This window comes from Atractosteus spatula, chromosome 1 (assembly GCF_055471065.1).
Source record: "Atractosteus spatula isolate fAtrSpa1 chromosome 1, fAtrSpa1.hap1, whole genome shotgun sequence".
NCBI lineage: Eukaryota > Metazoa > Chordata > Actinopteri > Semionotiformes > Lepisosteidae > Atractosteus > Atractosteus spatula.
The window spans coordinates 19273390-19290962 of NC_142706.1; the positions used below are offsets into that span (position 1 = coordinate 19273390).

At 39.3% G+C, this 17573-nt stretch overlaps 2 protein-coding genes across 2 annotated transcripts in view; one reads left to right on the forward strand and one right to left on the reverse strand.

Moving 5' to 3' along the window:
• dgkq (diacylglycerol kinase theta) overlaps positions 1 to 17573 on the forward strand; it is a 74906-nt gene that overhangs the window by 35689 nt on the left and 21644 nt on the right. Inside the window, exons 3-12 of the mRNA XM_088918868.1 lie at positions 68 to 167; positions 4609 to 4694; positions 6274 to 6399; positions 9773 to 9926; positions 10449 to 10523; positions 10758 to 10858; positions 11795 to 12015; positions 14665 to 14755; positions 15483 to 15537; positions 16211 to 16272. Coding sequence (XP_088774994.1) covers positions 68 to 167; positions 4609 to 4694; positions 6274 to 6399; positions 9773 to 9926; positions 10449 to 10523; positions 10758 to 10858; positions 11795 to 12015; positions 14665 to 14755; positions 15483 to 15537; positions 16211 to 16272 — 1071 coding nt within the window. The remainder of the gene's footprint in view (positions 1 to 67; positions 168 to 4608; positions 4695 to 6273; positions 6400 to 9772; positions 9927 to 10448; positions 10524 to 10757; positions 10859 to 11794; positions 12016 to 14664; positions 14756 to 15482; positions 15538 to 16210; positions 16273 to 17573) is intronic.
• LOC148840712 (uncharacterized) lies at positions 1094 to 2359 on the reverse strand. The gene has a single exon (XM_088924952.1). It carries the CDS (start codon positions 2357 to 2359, stop codon positions 1094 to 1096), a length of 1266 nt encoding a protein of 421 aa, XP_088781078.1.

The following is a 17573-nucleotide window of genomic DNA, read 5'->3' on the forward strand; positions in this document are numbered from 1 at the left end:
TCCGGTTAAAATCCTCTAGAAAATTCTTAAAGTTCATTTTCTTTCTGTCTGTCTCCGTCTCCCTCAGGTCCCGGTTGCCCACTGTTTTGGTCCTCCTGGCCACAAAAAGAAGTTTTGTGCGGTTTGCAGGAAACAGCTGGAGGGGAGCTCTGCTCTCCGCTGTGAAGGTACGGATCACACAGTCGGATTCGCTGCAGGACGAAGTGTAGCTCTACAACTTCTCACCCCCAAACTCTTCTCCTTTTGTAGGACTAGTAGTTTGTGCAGGATTATATTGTCACTAGCATGTAGTGTAAAAATTAAAAAGAAATGCTGAACTGTGGTAACTTACCAGTTGTGATGCAAACCTTGGTAAAAGTGACTAAAAGTAAAGACAACCACATGAGTGTTTCTGCTGAGGTGGTTTAGCTAAGTGTCAAATTAATAACACCACTAACAATTATTTATTAATAACAGTTTATCAATAACAGTACTTCTTAAGCATCTTTATTGCAAAATTACGCAGGGATCCACAATTGCATTATTGACCTTATTATTTTTAAAAATTATTCTTATAACAGTACATCTCCTCCAATTGTGTTGAAGAGCTCAACTTAGCCAGGTGGTTAATAGAATTAAGCTGTCACCCCAAAATGAAATAGGTCTTCAGCCAACAGTAAAATATTAGAGTGAATTGCTGACATTTAGGGATACTCAGATTTTGAGGTCAAGAAACTTGGTAAATAACAAATGCAGATAAAATAATGGAAGGCCATTATGTTTCATGTGGAAATTGTCTATTTGTAATGGATTATTTCTTTTATTGTGAAAATAATCTTGATATACATTTTATACTTTTTGCACTTTTTTCTTTAATAAAACACTTACTGTACTAAAGGTTTTCCTCCACTGAATAACCTTTTTACACACAGCTTTAATACCCAAATACAGAGGGAGCAGGTGAATTTTCCCCCAGCAGCTTGTATCCATTTACAAAACATTGAAATCATGAGAAATGCAGAAATGTATTTCTTTATTTTAAGTGAAAAATTGAGAGAAGTGATGATTTCACACAGCCTGAAACAGATGAAGAGTGTCGCTTTTACTCGATCTCTTAAAGACATTTCCTGTGAAGTGCAGAGACCCCCTTCTCATCATACTCCTTTTTCTGAACCCACAGAGGATGGAAAGACCTCAGAGATGCCAAGATAGATCCCCCTATCCAGACTGTGTGTTTTCTCTGGAATCCTGCCACTATTAGCACATCACTGTTCAGAGACAGCCTACCTAATTCCTGAGTCAAGCGCTTGGGAAAACCCATGAACATGGTCGAGCCCCCACCAATAACAATGTTCCTTAGGAGCTCCCTCCTTGTCCTCCTGTCTTGTTTGTTGATACAGTTCATCATCAGGGTCGGCAGTCCTGGTTTGGTAGAGCCCATCTTGTTAGGGTGGAACAAGGCTTCTGGGCAAGTGAACCTCTCCTTACCAACAAATATTATACGTCCATCAGGCAACTCATACTCTACCTTGTACCGGCTTTCTGGCAGATACAACTCGTAATCAATGTCTTGAGCAACATAACAACATTTCTCCTTAATCTCCTCTACAATGTTGAGAGAATGGTCCTGAATGCCTTGCCCAGACTCGTTGAGCAGCCTTAGCAAATGGGCATTGAGGGTCTGTCCTCCATAGTCCACCACACAGGCTGTGGTTGGCCTGTGACAACCGTTGTACACTGCAGCAACATAAGAGCCCCCATGGCCACTCTCGAGCACAAGACCACTTGTTTTGCCATAAGAGTAGAGCAATAGTGCAGGCTGGTAGGCCATGTGCACAGCAGGGACGCTGAAGGTCTCAAACATGAGCTCTGCCATCTTTTCCCTACTCCTGGTAGGGGTCAGAGGGTGTTCACTCACCAGCACAGGGTGGTCCTCAGTGGCAATCCCCAGTTCTTTCTCAGAGACATATTTCCAAAGTTCTTCCAAGGTGTCCCAGTCATCCACAAGACCGTTCTTCAGTGGATAAATCAGATCATGTTCTGGCTTTTCCAGAAGTTTTCCTGCAAAGCTTTGCTTGCAGTTTCCAGGGAATTCCCTCACCTTTTTTATCACACTGGAGATGATGCACAAAGGTTGCTTTTCTCCAGCGAAGCCAGCTTTGAGGTAGCCTGTTCCTAAATCTAGGATGACTGGTCCAGTGAGCTTAGTGCCACTGTTTTGTGTCTTGATTTGTCTTCTCCAGTCCTCTCCTTGGTCACCTGCTGTTTTGGCTGCAGCTGAGGTTTCAGATTCTCCAGTGGATTTGGCTTTAACATTGTTCAGCCTGAATGTATTTCTCTGCGAAATTGGAGATAGTGCACTTATTAAAGATTCTGACATATTCCTTTAAACATTTAGATTTGTAAAATGACTAAATAAGAAAATCTAAACATTCATATTCTACAAAGAATAAACTTAATGTGGAACAACACTACCTTTATAGACCTTTCTCTTATTGTGAGGTTTGGTTGTTATGGCAACTAAGTATAGTCAGTTATGTGGTAGCACCATTGTGATGCAACCACAGTTGACAACAAGAAATAGCAAGAATATTCTAAAGTATACAAGTATTATATATTTTTAAAAAATATTAAATTTGACTCATGTTTAATAAGAACTGTCACATGTTTCAATGATTTAAGTTTTTTCCAGATTAAGAGACATAAAGGCCAAATATTCTGAAGTGAAAGAATGATTAAAAATTACCTCTAGTTCTGAATCTGAAAATGGCTCTGCTATGATACACTGTAGGCAAGGAAAAGTGTATTTTTTCATTTAAGTGTGGAAATGCACCATAAGTATGTTTGGAGCTGGAGGAAGCTGAGTATATTTTGAGTCTTACTTTACACATTTAAAAGAAGAAAGGTCAGTATTTTCTGTAACTTAAGTAAACCTTGATATTTAGATCATTTTTATATAAATCTTTCCACCCTCTCTTTTTCTTGTTCATTGTTTATGTAATCCAATTTAGAAACTGAATGGATTCAGATGACTACAGAAACATCCTCCTGGTCAAAAATTGCGGGTTCCTTAGCTTAAAGCTCAAAATAGACATCTATTACTTCAAGGACGAGAAAGAGTTGCAGAAACTGATGCAATGAAAATAAGGCTTTCCTGTTATCTGGAATTATGTAGAGAAAATTATTGGCTGCATTTTTTGCCGCCTACAGACATGTAAAGATTTACGGTAAGAGGACAAGGAACAGCAGTAACATGATAACAGGCTTGGGGTCAGTAATGTCCTCTGATGAGGTTTGTAGGTCTTTGAGAATATCTAGCCAACCTGTCTTTAGTTTACTTCTAGTTAGGTTGCCATCCGGGTGATAAAATCAGAACTGTGCATTTCACAAATTACACAAAATCTGACAACACTGATAATGTAACAGTTACAATGATCCTCTTATCTCTCTTATACAGCAGTATTTCCTTCCTTGTCATAGTTTTTTTTATTTCTTGAAGACCATCTGATTGATGATAGTGACCCTTACGGTTAGTTTTTTTTTTCTGTTGTCTTTTCGTTCGTGGTTTGTGAATTAGTAAATTTACAGAAGGAATATTTTTTTAAAACAAAGCAACAAGTATTTCTTGTCGATAAGTTTGTTGTTTTATTTTTGTTTCTCTTTACAAATTCCTCCAATGCCACACATCACTGTATGATCTGCTTTGTTTTTAGAAACTCCAACATTTGTTTTACAGGGTCAAATTACAATGTGACATATTAAATTAACTGTACAAGAAAAATTAAAACACAAACAAGTACTCAAGTTACAAAAGTTGAGGCAGTTCAGAATCAGAGATACATCTTAGTCACCGTGGGGGAACTTGTTTTTGTGCTGTTGTAGTCTCAGTTATGGACACATGCAGCATGTCTAAAGGCGATGAAAAATGAGAGCCGTAGACAGGAAATCAGAATGATCCTCCATTACGTATTCAGTCTCTCATACAGGAAATCTAAATGACCTCCAATGACGTGTTCATAGTCTCTCTTAAGAAATTGGAATATCTGGGAGGAGGATAATGGATGACTATACCCTGTGCATTTTTGAAGTTTCGTTCTGTTTACCCCTTAAACAGTGGTGATGTCAAAAACATTTTAGACCAGGAAGGGGTGTCCCTAGTACCTGAGGCTAAAGACTAGGCAGGTTTTGTTTTCTTTTTTGTTTTTTTAAGGTTCAGCTCCTTAAAAGGTGAAATGATGGAAATAATTGGTAACCACAAATAATTATTAAATAATTAAAATCTTAGGTGGAATAAAAATGAGGACCTGTAGCAAGCATTGGGAGTGCCCATCCCTCATTTAGAGCCCAACTGGTGTCTCTCTTTAGTGTCCTGACTCAAAATACAGCCCTCAGTTTTTGAAAAGGCCACATTTACTGTACTTACAGTATGTACATCCAAAAACCACCTACAATTGCAGTCCAGACTGCATTTTTGTCAGCTTCAAGATCTTTAAATCATGATGGTCAGCTGCCTAAATTTATGATACCTACTTGACCATTCTCTTCGCTGTCTAGGCTCTCTGTTCTAAGTGAGAGACTTCTGTGACTCTGTGCTGATGGTGTTTCCTTCTGCTCCCCTCTGTTTTGCAGTGTGTGAGCTCCATGTCCATGTGGACTGCGCCCAATTCAGCTGCAGCGACTGTCGACTCTGCCATCAAGATGGGCACCAAGATCATGTACGTATCTGCCTATGGATACTCTCATCAGAACCAGCCTCCTCAGAAGATGCGCTGGTTTGATTCCAGTTCTCACATTTTATTTGAGGTCATATTCATCAGTATAAATACCTTGCTAATGCACATACCAGTATTATTAATTATAATTTATGTGCTCTAAAAGAGCTGAATAAAACAGCATTACACTTCCCCATGTATGACTATACATATTTAGAGAACTGTATTGCTGACACTTCTGGATCCAAACAGACAACAGCCTCTCAGTTTCTGTGCTGTTCATTTAAACTATTTTTAAGAGGTTCAGATTCATTTTTCAATAGCTAGTCTCTTAAAATAGCCTTTAACGTCCCCAGGATTTTTTTTAAGAAAATAGATTTTTTTAAAGCAAGTTTGCCAATGTTGTATCTAAAACTGGAACTTTCTATTTTGGTTTAAAACAATATCATTCAGTTAAAAATATAAAAAAGTTGCTTAATTACAGTATAAGTCACCTAAAATTGCTGTCTAGAGTATAAATCTGAAAGTACAGTTACTGGCTGCAGCCATCTTCATCTGCTGATTACAGACATCTTCCAACAAATCACATGCTATCTTTTCACAAAACAAGTTATTGTGTTTTTCTTTTTTCAACATTTTTTTTTCTGTCAGAAATGCGAATACGTTCTTGTCAAATGTTCCTTAACCCATGTATACAACATATCACATTTCATATGCTGGTGTATTTTTCTGTAATGGGTTTAAATAGGTAGGGTATTTTTTACTCAAAATGGGCTCATTTTACATTGCCTTCCATGGAATAGTCATTAATAATTATAATAAATCCTTTTACTTATATTGCATATTTCTGGGAAGTCAAAGCGCTTTACAGGTAATGGGGACTCCCCTTCACCACCACCAATGTGCAGTATCCACCTGGATGATGCGACGACAGCCATAGTGCGCCAGAACGCTCACCACACATCAGCTATCAGTGAGAAGGAGAGCAGAGTGATGCAGCCAATTCATAGATGGGGTTTATTAGGAGGCCATGATTGGTAAAGGCCAGGGGGAAATTTGGCCAGGACACCTGAGTAATACCCCCACTCTTTTCAAGAAATACCCTAGGATTTTTAATGAGCACGTAGAGTCAGGGCCTCGGTTTTACGTCTCATCCGAAGGATGGCGCCTTTTTACAGTGTAGTGTCCCTGTCACTATACTGAGGCATTAGGACCCACACAGACCACGTTGTGAGCGCCCCCTTCTGGGCCCACTATCACCTCTTCCAGCAGCAACCTTAGCGTTTCCAGGAGGTCTCCCATCCAGGTACTGACCAGGCTCACACCTGCTGAGCTTCATTGGGTTGCCAGTTGTGAGTTGCAGGGCGATATAGCTGCTGGCATACATTGTTCCTGTTTCTCAAATTATTCATTCTTCCTGCATATCAAGAAAAAACGCAAAATGTCAAAACGGAAAAGCGTTGGGCTCGTGGACGATTTGTCTTTTTATTTGATCTTTTCTAACCTTGCCTGAGGACAGGAGGGCGCGGGGCCAGGGTTTTAACTGACGTGTGTGGATGGCTTTCTTCCTCTAACATTCCAGGATGTTTACCACCACCACTGGAGAGAGGGAAACCTGTCGTCAGGGGCGCGCTGCGAGGTCTGCCGGCGGACCTGCGGCTCCTCCGAGGTGCTGGCGGGGATGAGGTGCGAGTGGTGCGGAATCACGGTACGCAGCGGCCTGAGCCGAGAGGCTTTATCCTGACGCCGACCTGTTACCGCGTAGCGTTTCCACGGAGATAAGATAAGATCACTTTATTGGCCATATACAGTTTCTTGTATTAGGAATTTGTCTTTTCGCATACCCCAGCTTGCTCTCCATGAGACACACAGACAGGGAGCGAAGCTTGGGGTCAGAGCGCAGGGTCAGCCATTTGTACGGCGCTCCTGGAGCAGCTGGGGTTAAGGGCCTTGCTCAGGGGCCCAATGGAGTAGGATTCCTCTGCCGGCTGCTGGATACGAACAGGCAGCCTTCCAGCCACATGAGCAGATCCTTAGCCACAGAGCCACCGCACCGCCCCCATGTCTTCATCCATCCTCCCATTTTTAACCGCTTTATCCATTACGCGGCCAAGGGGAACCAGAGCCTGTCCCAGCAAGCAGTGGGCTTAAGGCGGGGAACACTCCGGACCTTTGCAGGGCACACGCAGACACACACACACACACACACCAGGGATAATTTCCTCAGAAGCTTATTTAATCTACCAGCATGTCTTTAGACTGAGAAGAAACCAAATCACCAGGAGGGAACCCATGCAAACACAGGGAGAAGATACAAACTCCATGCAGACAGCACCTCACGTCTGGAACTGAACAGCAGTGCTTACCACAGTACCACGGTGCCGCCTGCATGTTTTCCTATGAGTCTCTTTTCAGTTAAACATAGTATATTACTATGGATTACTGGGATGTCATTGTTCTGTTGAAAAAGATAATACAATGCAGATCACAAAGAAACCTGGCCTCACCTAGGACATTGATGTAATGAGGTTAATTCCGGATTTTATGTTTCTTTTCACTCTCTTTGAACTATAACTGCAGTCATTCACTTCGTGTTGAAATGTACTGATTTTTTTTCGCTTGGTTCTTTTTAGCATTTTAAAAAGTCAATTTAAGAATGTTTATGTCCAAATGGAGATCATTTTACCCATCATTCTTCCTATTATAGCTTATAGCTTATTGACGCAAAAATCCATTAAACCACACATTGTACAAACCTTGCAAATCATCCACAACATGACATTTTTTCCTATACAGGCAGTACTGTATAGTGTATATGTGTGAGTAAGTGCCTCTTACCATTAGTTCTCAGTCTGCTCTCTTAATTTCCTGGGTATACTGACTGATCTTGAGCCTAAGTGAACATTTGGCCTAGAGAAGATTTCCCTTTTAGACAGCAGAGACAAATCTACCATTATTTTAAATTGTATGCTAAAGATGTGAAGTTCCTGAAAGGTACACATTTTTGGTTTCAAAGGCTTGTTTCAGTCTTTAATAAAGCCAGTATTCAGCCAGTCCTTGATTTTACTTCTGTGTTTCATTGTCTCCTGAAGTGGGGATCTTCCACATCATATTTTGGAAGATTTATTGTTTCACTGGTTGCTATTTAGTCGTGACTAAAAGTGGCCGTTAGTCATCTGTCCAAGTGTGACAATCCTCAAGAGTAGAAATTTTTGTAGTTGTTTTTTAGATCCAGCAAAAAGCTAAACTTCTGAATATCCACAAAGATTAAGACATGATTTTCCATGAAGTAACAAAAAAAAGGATTAAGAACAAGAGGAAGCAACATCTTTGGTCAGCATCTGTATTTTCTAGTACCTGATTGAGCTGAATACTAAACTGATTCTTAAAGGATCTTGTAGAAGCAGATAGAATTCCACCCACTCTTTGCATAAAGAACAGCTTTTCACTAAAAATCTTTTTCAAAAATTAAATTTCAGGAGCTGGTGAGTGGCTAGAGGCTCAGCATGCATTCTGTTGGCCATAGGTTGTTGTTTTAAATGCAGGTTATTGCACTGTTCATCATTGCAAAATCCCAATGGAAGTTGTACACATGGCAGAGCACCATGTAGTGTGCTGTAGGGTGGGTGGAGTTGAGATGATGATCAATTACCAGCCTCTTTATCTGGGCTCTTGTAAACCTGAGAGTTATCAGAAATGTATCTGTTGATTGCAAATGACTTTTTTTTCCCCTACATTTGAGGATACACAGTATTTGGTTATTCATTTTTTCCTAAAAGGTGTCATTGTCTTTGGAGAAAATAGATTAACTTTGTCATAGATTGTGTGTCAATTATAGATCTTATTCTCTCATTTTATTCCCTTAATCTGCTTAATACAGGTATGTTGCATTCGCATCAGCAAATTTGAGGTTTTCTTTTTAATCTTGGCATAGTTTGATAAGGGATGTGTGTTGGCTGAAAAATTGAGATTGTCTTATTCATCTGCATTGTGAAAGCTTCAGAATGGTGCTTTATCTCTGTGTTGTTAAGGGTAACTGAAAGATTTGAAGTGCAATTGTTTGGGCTGATCTAAGCGCTTTTGTTTATGTGGCAGTAGTTTGTTTCATGATACAAAGCAGTTAGCCTGTTTACCCTTCAGGTTATAGCAGATGCTGCTCTGTGAGATTCCATGATTCCAATAATGAAGACAAGCTGTATAGCCATGCCATTAAATGTCTGTAAGTTAAGACTGCATTAAAGGCCAGTTCTGTAAAGGTGTGAGATCTTAACATTTAAGTCATGCAGAAGCAAAAAAACAATACAAAATGACGTGCATTGCACAATGCAAATGGATACCTGTCTGTATCTATAAGGGTATTCTTTTTTTTCCCCACAATGGAGGAAGTGCTTCATGTAGATGTTTTGGATACTGTATGATTTTAAAAGGATGACCTTTCTTGTACCCATGGGATCTTCTAAATGTGCATTTTGTGTACAGAGTCATACTCCGCTACAGTGTACCCTCGCTTTAATGAACTAATAGAGAGGAAGAGAGGTCCGTTATTACAGGCTGTCCATTAAATTACCAATGAGATATTTCAAGCCCTAAAAACACACGTTTATAAGAACAAGTCTTACTGAATGAAAGAAATATGCTTACTGAATATGTATATAGATGACTGCATATCTGTGATGTAAAAATAATTATTTAACACTTAAGTTGCTGATTATTTTTTCTTATACACCCTCAAATTAGAAATACTAACTGTTTAAAAGATTTGGCTCTCTTGCTACGATACATAGCTATATACAGGTTTCTCCAAAATTCCTACCTCTACAGTCCCTGACAGAATGAATTAAATGTGAATATACTGAAGGTCTGCACAGCCCCAGCAATTTACAGGAGTTGATTTCTGCTAAGAGGACCCTAGCTGACTGGTGCCCACACTACCCTGGCAGTGCTTTGCCAATGTAGATCATTGCATGGGGAATCCCAGTCACAGTCCGTTGGTGACATAACCCAGGCTTGTACTAGCACTCCAAACTGCATAAAATCTTAACAATAGAGTGGCCTTCAGTTGCTATGTGTTTGTTTTCCAGGCACATGCTTCGTGTTATGTAATTATAGCCCCCGAGTGTAATTTTGGAAGGCTGAGAAACATGATTCTTCACCCCACCTGTGTACGGATCTGCTCCAGAAACTTCAGCAAAATGCACTGTTACCGCATCTCGGAGAGCTTCCAGACTGAGCTAGGTAATTTGCAGCTTTCAAATCCCATTCCTAAGTTCATCCTCTCCACTTCTAGCAATGGGAGGGAGTGTATGCAGAACATCCCAGCCTCAGTTTATTAGCAGAGGTACTGTAACAGTCAAAAAGACTTGTATATTCCGGTTCACCAAACTGTTTCATTCCAACAGTTAGGGGATAACTTTTTGCTTTTTTTAAATCTTTTGAGCAGTTCATAATTGGGTTGATCACAGCTTACATTTCCTCTGATTAAATTACCTGTTTCTTCACTTTGTTCCACGAATGTCATTAAATAGTATTTTTCCAATCTCGCATTACTGAATGTGATTTGTCAACCAAACACAATCATGTTGTTTGCTGAATGGTTAAAGAGTCTGCTGCTGTTGTCCCCAGGATTGTAAGGGCTTTCTGTTGTACTTCAGTTTATTTTTTATGAAAGAGAAAGAAATGCTTAAATTTCTTTAAAGATGCAAGATGTTGCATGATTTTTTTGTGTGGTAAATTACAGTTCATTGATTTCCCTTCCAGATAACAGTGATGACATTGATGTCCCCAACCCAGGAACTACAAAAGAAACTCAGTCCACATCATCTCCAGACTCAAGTATGTTACAACGAAATACCTTCTGTGTTTATTCAAGGGAATCCATGGTTTCATTATCTTCCCTAGTATTACAGGAATAAATGCATCTTAAAATCGGGAGTACATGTAATGGAACGGTTTGTAGTGATTCCTTAAATAAAACCATTAGCTTTTTTTTCTACCTGTCCTGTTGAATAATACTAATCTAGGGGTTCTTCCTCTGCTTCCAACGTATTGAAACTTTTTTTTTTACAGGCAAACAAACTCTCAAGGTGTTTGATGGTGATGATGCAGTGAAGCGCAACCAGTTTCGCCTTGTATCCATTCCCCGAATAACGAAGAATGAGGAAGTGGTTGTAAGGCTGCTTTCTTTTTCTCTCACTCATAACAGTTGGTAGCTATTTAGGTTCTTTATGAATCTAAATATTGCACTAGAGATATTGCACTAGAGTTTTGCTGTAAGCAAAACTATATATATATAATAAACTCTTCCAGCTGAGGTAATGGCAGCAGAGTAGTCTTCAAGGTCAGAAATTCGATCTCAACTAGGTGAAGAGGCTCAAATTTAGGATGTCTCAGCACCAGTTGTCTGGGAACCACGTTTAGTCACTTTGCCATCTCAGGAAATCTCAGCCCTGCTGCAGTAGACAGCAATTTGCAGAGCAGAGCCTGCAAGCTCGAAGTCTTCTGTTCCAGATACTTCTAAATTCCCAGACAAGACCACAGTCTCAGACCAGTTTTTACATGTATACTCTCAATTGATACCTGGGCTGATTGCCCTTCACACATTTGAGGTAACTTATATTTCCCAGTGGACTTGAAGGATGACTGTTTACAGTCAAATACAAATGCAGGAAAGTAGCTTTTTTGCCCTTTCAAGATGAACCAGTTGGGTTACAGGTGCTACAATTCAGTCACTCCTTTGAGTTTCCTCCATAAGCATGTTCATTCTGAAAGCTTTTACACATGTATGCACTTAGAGAAATCTTTTTATTTTGTTCTTAAATAAAACATGCTACTAGTTTATAACTTGTAATAGCAATACACAGCTTTAATCCCTGCACATCGAACAAATATTTATGTGAACTTTCATATATAGTTATAATGAAGAAATCTTCTTCCTTGAATTGTGGTTATTTTACTGAATTCAGGAGGCTTTCCACAGTGGTGTAAATAGATACCTTTAGGTGGCCATATTGGTTGGCTTTAGAACAACAAAGAATTAGTGATTCTAAATTTATGAAAAAAGTTCAAGTACTAGAAGTGGCATGACCTCTGTGTGGCTCCTGCAGGAAGCAGCATTACGAGCTTTCTACATCCCTGAGGAACCCCAGGACTACGAACTCCAGATTTACGGGCAGCAAGGACTCGTGAGTGAAGATATCATCAACCGCAACGGGGCCACCGACAACAAGGCCCTGTCCGTGTTCAAAGACTACATGCCAGAGGCCTGGATCCTGCGAGCCAAGCCGAAGGACAACGATGTGCTCAAGATCTACGCAGGCTGGCTGAAGTGAGTTACACCATCTTCGTTGGGGGCCAAGACATTGTTCGCTCTCAGGCTGGGGCTTAACAAGCATCACCTTGGGATTTTCAGTTCAACATGCGTAACTCCACTATGAGCCCTTCTTTGCCATGTTTGTTTAGTATTTGAGAGCAAAACTTGGGCAGTTTGAGCTCTGAGCCTGGGACGCAGCTAGTTTCAGCTTGGACTGAGTCGCTAGACAGCAGTGACCAGGATACCCTCCAGTGGTGGCTCATGTTTGGCAGAGTGTCACCGGGGCAGAGTGGACGATAGCAGCCGGGGTCCAGCAGTTAGTGACTGACGTTAGGGAGAAAAGCTTTGCTTCTCCAGCTGACATGAGCACTCCTCTCGGGTACTTGAATTGCATCTTAAAATGAGCAGGGGTGTGTCTGTAGGTCCATGCTGTCTCCGAGTGGGTATGGGCATAGCTGTAAAGTGGAGTGATTTTACGCAGCTGAGTACTGCAAATTGGACGGCATATTTAAAAATGATATTAATTTAATTTAAAGGTAAACTCGCCTTCCTTGCAATTGTTTCTCAAGGATTAGGAATACATAACGTTAAAGCCAGCAGATTAGTATTAACAGCAAATAAGTAACAGGACACTAGAAGTTTGGGATTTTTTTCCTTGGCCTGCTTAATCATAGCGTGAGTATCTATGCAGACAGTAGAGTAGTGCATAAGTGCACTCCAAATTTCATGTTGAATCAATCGCACATTGCTAAGTGGTTTTATTCCCATAGCAAATATAACTTTTTAAGTCGTGAATACTAAATCAATAAAACAGCAGACTGCTCAACATGGAATGTGGCAAGTCCAAATGGTTCATTTTTGCCAGACCTTGGGTACACGAGAGTGAAATCTTCCTCTAAGATCCCTCGATGTTTTTATTGCTTTGTTTTTCTGGTCATCTGAAGCAATGAAAAGGGTTGTGTTTTTCACAGATATACAGAGGATTTGAAAAAAGCACCCAGCTTCTTAAGTGCACTTACAGTGCGGTGCAAGTGCAGTTTTTATCAGTAGCTTTAAGTAAGAAAATGAACAGAGGTCTGACAAGCCTGTTGACTCTTCATCCTTCTATCTACAGTATTTTGTCACCCCTTTTTCCGGTACAGGATCATGAGGGAGCCAGAGGTTATCCCCACAAGCAATGGGCGCAAGACACCCTGGATGGGGTGCCAGTCCATCCCAGGGCACAGACAGGCACAAGCACATACACTCTCACACAGGGCCAGTAAACCTACCAGAATGTCTTTGGACTGTGGGAACAAACCAGAGGAATCTCACACAAACGTGGGGAGAACGTACAATCTCCATGTAGATAACACCCCAGGAACTGAACACTATGCCACTGTACCACCCTCCTCCTAGATCAGCTGATCACATTAGGTCATTTAAGATTCACCTGAGACAAAAAGAGAAGATCTAAAGTCTCTGTACTGTAAGCCAGTGCTGCACACCCCTTACCTAAAGCAGAAACTCTTTTTTTAATCAGTATTAAGTCATGGCTTTTGTGTGGCCTTAAAATCATTGTTTTTAAGTGTTTTTGATAAGGTTATTTGGTAGTTTACGTATGTCCCGCTTGTGTCTCCTTTGTCATATGAGAAATAATACATCTGAGAAATAATGTTTCTTGAAGCTTTCTAGTTCAGTATTCAAAAATCTGTATCTTTCAGCCCATTTCCCATAAAAAACAGGTGATAATTGAAGAGTGTTATAAGAGTAGAAGTACAGTGTCTCTGAATATGAAGTAAGGACTGGGTCATGTTTCAGGTTCTTAAGTTACAGTATATGTGCATCTTAGATGGCTGGTAATTCTATGTCTGTGTTTGTCATATTTAGTTTTGTTTTTCAAAATTAATCGTGATCCAGAAGAATGTGCCCGTAGGATTTTGTTGCGTTACTAAGCATTTCTATCCACATCCACAATTATTGTTTGTAATAAAGGCGAAGGCGAAGTTGAGCAGAGCTGATGGGGGTGGCTTTAGTATGCATAGAATGCTTTGAAATTGGCTTTGGCTTTGAAAATAGGGGTTGGTTGGCTGACTTTAAAACACCGAGTTGAAGTCAGTGTAGGCAGAATAGTTCGTGGGGTATTTTCCTAGCAGTTATTGGATGAAAGTTTGTTTTTTTGCATGTGCAATGATTTATCCATGTTCCAAAGAGAGGATCCCTGCTTACATGTACAACATCTTTTGAATGGTTAAGACCTGGGATATGACTCCATTAAGTAGTCTAGGATTATTTGTAATAGTCTTTTTATCTGTATAAATTCCAGGTTTAACTCTCATGTTTAAGCATTTCCACAACAATACTGGTTTATTTACCACTGTTTATTATTTCTCTCTTTCAGTGGGTGCGGTTGTATATCAAAATTTCAAACACTAACCCTTTGATGAGCACCATAATTACTGCTGTGAATGTGTCTCTGTGGAGATGGAAAAGTTCAGTGTAGTTTGCCAGTATGATGATTTACCAAAATGTTGCCGATTAGCAAAGTGTCAAACATATTGTTCTAGGGCAAAATATGTTGGGGTTTTTTTTCTAGTAGAATATTCCAGTTGTTGACATGTTTAAATGTTGGATTAAATGCCAAAGAATGTGTCCAAGCTAGTTTCTCTTCTTTTCGTGCTGCAGACTTGGAGTGGCGTACATCTCCATCTCCCTAAAGAAGACAAGCACAGTGGATTCAGTTATCAGAGACGTTCTTCATCAGCTTGGAAAACAGGTAAATCTCGGAGGAATTCCTTCATCTTACTGAACAGAATCTATAATAATAAGATTATTCTTAAATTGGCAGTGTAGATAAAGCCTTATTTATCTAATAATTAGAAAACTGTAAATGTATCCGTTTTGGTAAAAGAACACTGGAATTTGGCTTTTACCTTTAAGCAAAATCTTACCACGTAAATCTGTACTAAAAGTACAAGGGAATTACTGGAGTACATTTTATGCCACACACTTTTTGATTCTAAAGTTCTGCCAGCCCATGGAATTGTAGAGATTGTAGAGAGAAAAACATAAGAAAGACTCAGAGGAGGCCATTTGAGAGTCTTATCCATCTGTTTCTTGGAGAGTCTCAAAGTATTGGCTTCTGAACTGAAGGAACTATAGATAGTTCATTTTAAATGTTCCAGCAAAAATTCCTCAATGATTAATCAATTTAGGAAAGTGCTGTTAAGTGCCAGATTTGAAAGAACATATGCAGAATTTAAGATATTTTTCCAATAGGTAGACAATTCTCAAGCCCTGCTTGAGAAGAGAAGAGATAAATATTGAGATGCACTACTTATGCTTTGTGTTTTCTCATATTCTATTGTTTTTTTCATTTCGGATAAATCATAGCAATATACCTTTCTTAACTCTTCATATAGACAGAAAACAACAAAGTATAGTTCTGAGTTACCCCAAAAAGTGTTTAACTATGTGTCTTTGACTCCTTTATATCTGATTAGGAAGAAGACCCTGAAGGTTTCAATCTGGTAGAGGTCTACATGGGCAGCAAGCAAGGTAAAGCCTGGGTCTGTTCCTTTGTCATTAATATTTGTATCCCAAATCTTAGTAAATTTAAAGTTGTGTAATGGTCAACTGAGAAAAAGATATGATGATGATAGAATGGCGAGACATTTTTTTTAATTTTGTTTTAATTTTTTTTTAAATAGGCAGCTTAAATTAAAAATCAGTGTTAAATCCATGTCATTCCAAACTGCAGCAGATGCCAGACTGTAAAAACATGTCATAGAAATTAGATAGGAAACAGATGTTTACCTTCACAGCCTGGTCTAGCAACAAAGTCTTAATTTTTTGGCAAAGGAACATCTTTATGACAAAATCCCATTATGCAGTCAGGTTTTGTACCATGCTGGGCTAGAGAAGGTTTGCTGATTTGCATGGTAGACTTAATGCAAAGAGTTCTGAGGCTGTGCTGACGTGTCTAACAGGACAGCCCTGTTTTTATTCCACTGGAATGTAAACATTAGAATGGCAACCGAATATCAATAGCAATTCAATAAAAGGAACTGTGAGGCGAAATGTACAGTAAATGTCAAAGCAAATCTGCAGATGTCTAGAGTGAAAAGAGGTAGTTGATAATTTTCATACAGTTTCATTTGCAGTAATTGGAGGTTCTAAATTTATGGAAAAAAAAAACACCTGTGCCTGTTCGTGTTTGTTTCTTTTACAGTTCAACGGCAAGTGCTGACGAATCAGGAACTTCTGCTGGAGAAAATTCAAGACATTCGAAAGGTACTTAAGAACATAAAAAGATTAAACGAGACAAAAAGGAAAACAAATCTATTTGCTGCTCTCCAAAAATCTTCTAAGACACAATCAGATATTACAATTTATAATTAACAGTTCATGCAAATGGTCATTACTGTTTTCTATAATCAGTAATGTTATTTAATGTTATTAAAAATTGAGTGAGAAGCTTGCGATTTAAAACTTTTAATTCACATGAATCTGAATTTTCACAAACATGATAAGTCAGTGAGTTATAATGAGCACCTCATATGAAGTATTGTATTCGTTAATCATTCACAGTTACCAGTTAAATTTCATTGTTGGGTGTTCATTTTAAATGTTCCAACAAAAATTCCTTAATAATTAATCAATTGAAGAAAGTGGTGTAAAATGTCAGATTTGAGAGAACATGTGCAGAAGTAATTGAAGAGATTTTTCTAACAAGTAGACCATTCTCATGCCCTGCTTTGTGGTGGAGAAGAGGTGAATATTGAGATGCAAGGCCTTCTACATATACTTTGCATTTATACAAAGGATAACATAACAAGATCACTTTATTAGCCCAATACAATTTCTTGCATTAGGAATTCGTCTTTTCGAATACCCCAGCTTGCTCTCCATGAGACACAGACACACAGACAGTGAGAGAAGTTTGGGGTCAGAGCGCAGGGTCAGCCATTGTACAGCGCCCCTGGAGCAGTTGGGGTTAAGGGCCTTGCTCAAGGGCCCAACGGAGTAGGGTTCCTCTGCTGGCTGCGGGATTTGAACCGGCAACCTTCCAGCGACAGGCGCAGATCCTTAGCCACAGAGCCACAGAGCAACCGCTCCGCCCGTTCATACAAATACAAATGGTCATTGATATAATTTCTTTCTTTTTGTATAACTATGAAGTTAAAAGGCTACATTCATACTACAACATAGACCTGTCAGCTATAAAAGTAAGTTTTAAACAAAATGGCTGAAATTTCAGGAGATCATAAAGGTATGTCTCTGTCAAGAAGAAATTACAGTAGTGTGTTTATTAATAGATATTACAGTATTTCAGTGAGTGTTCACTGTACATGACGTTGAATGTGAATCTGGGTTTACTGCTAAATAGCTTATTTCTCTTCTAAAAAGTAGAAATGTCTAAGAGCAAATCATAAAACCTATTTTCTTATTTTCTTCACATAGGATGGGTCCTCTGTGCTTGACAGTTTAGTTGTCTCCACACCTCATTTTCACAATGCAAATGCACATCATCTTACGAGTGCATAGATTTCCTTTTCTAAGTCAATTTTACAGAGTTTGGGTAGAATACACAC

Excerpts from the sequence above, each read along its gene's own strand:
- LOC148840712 (XM_088924952.1), bottom strand. The coding sequence starts at position 2,359 with ATGTCAGAATCTTTAATAAGTGCACTATCTCCAATTTCGCAGAGAAAT.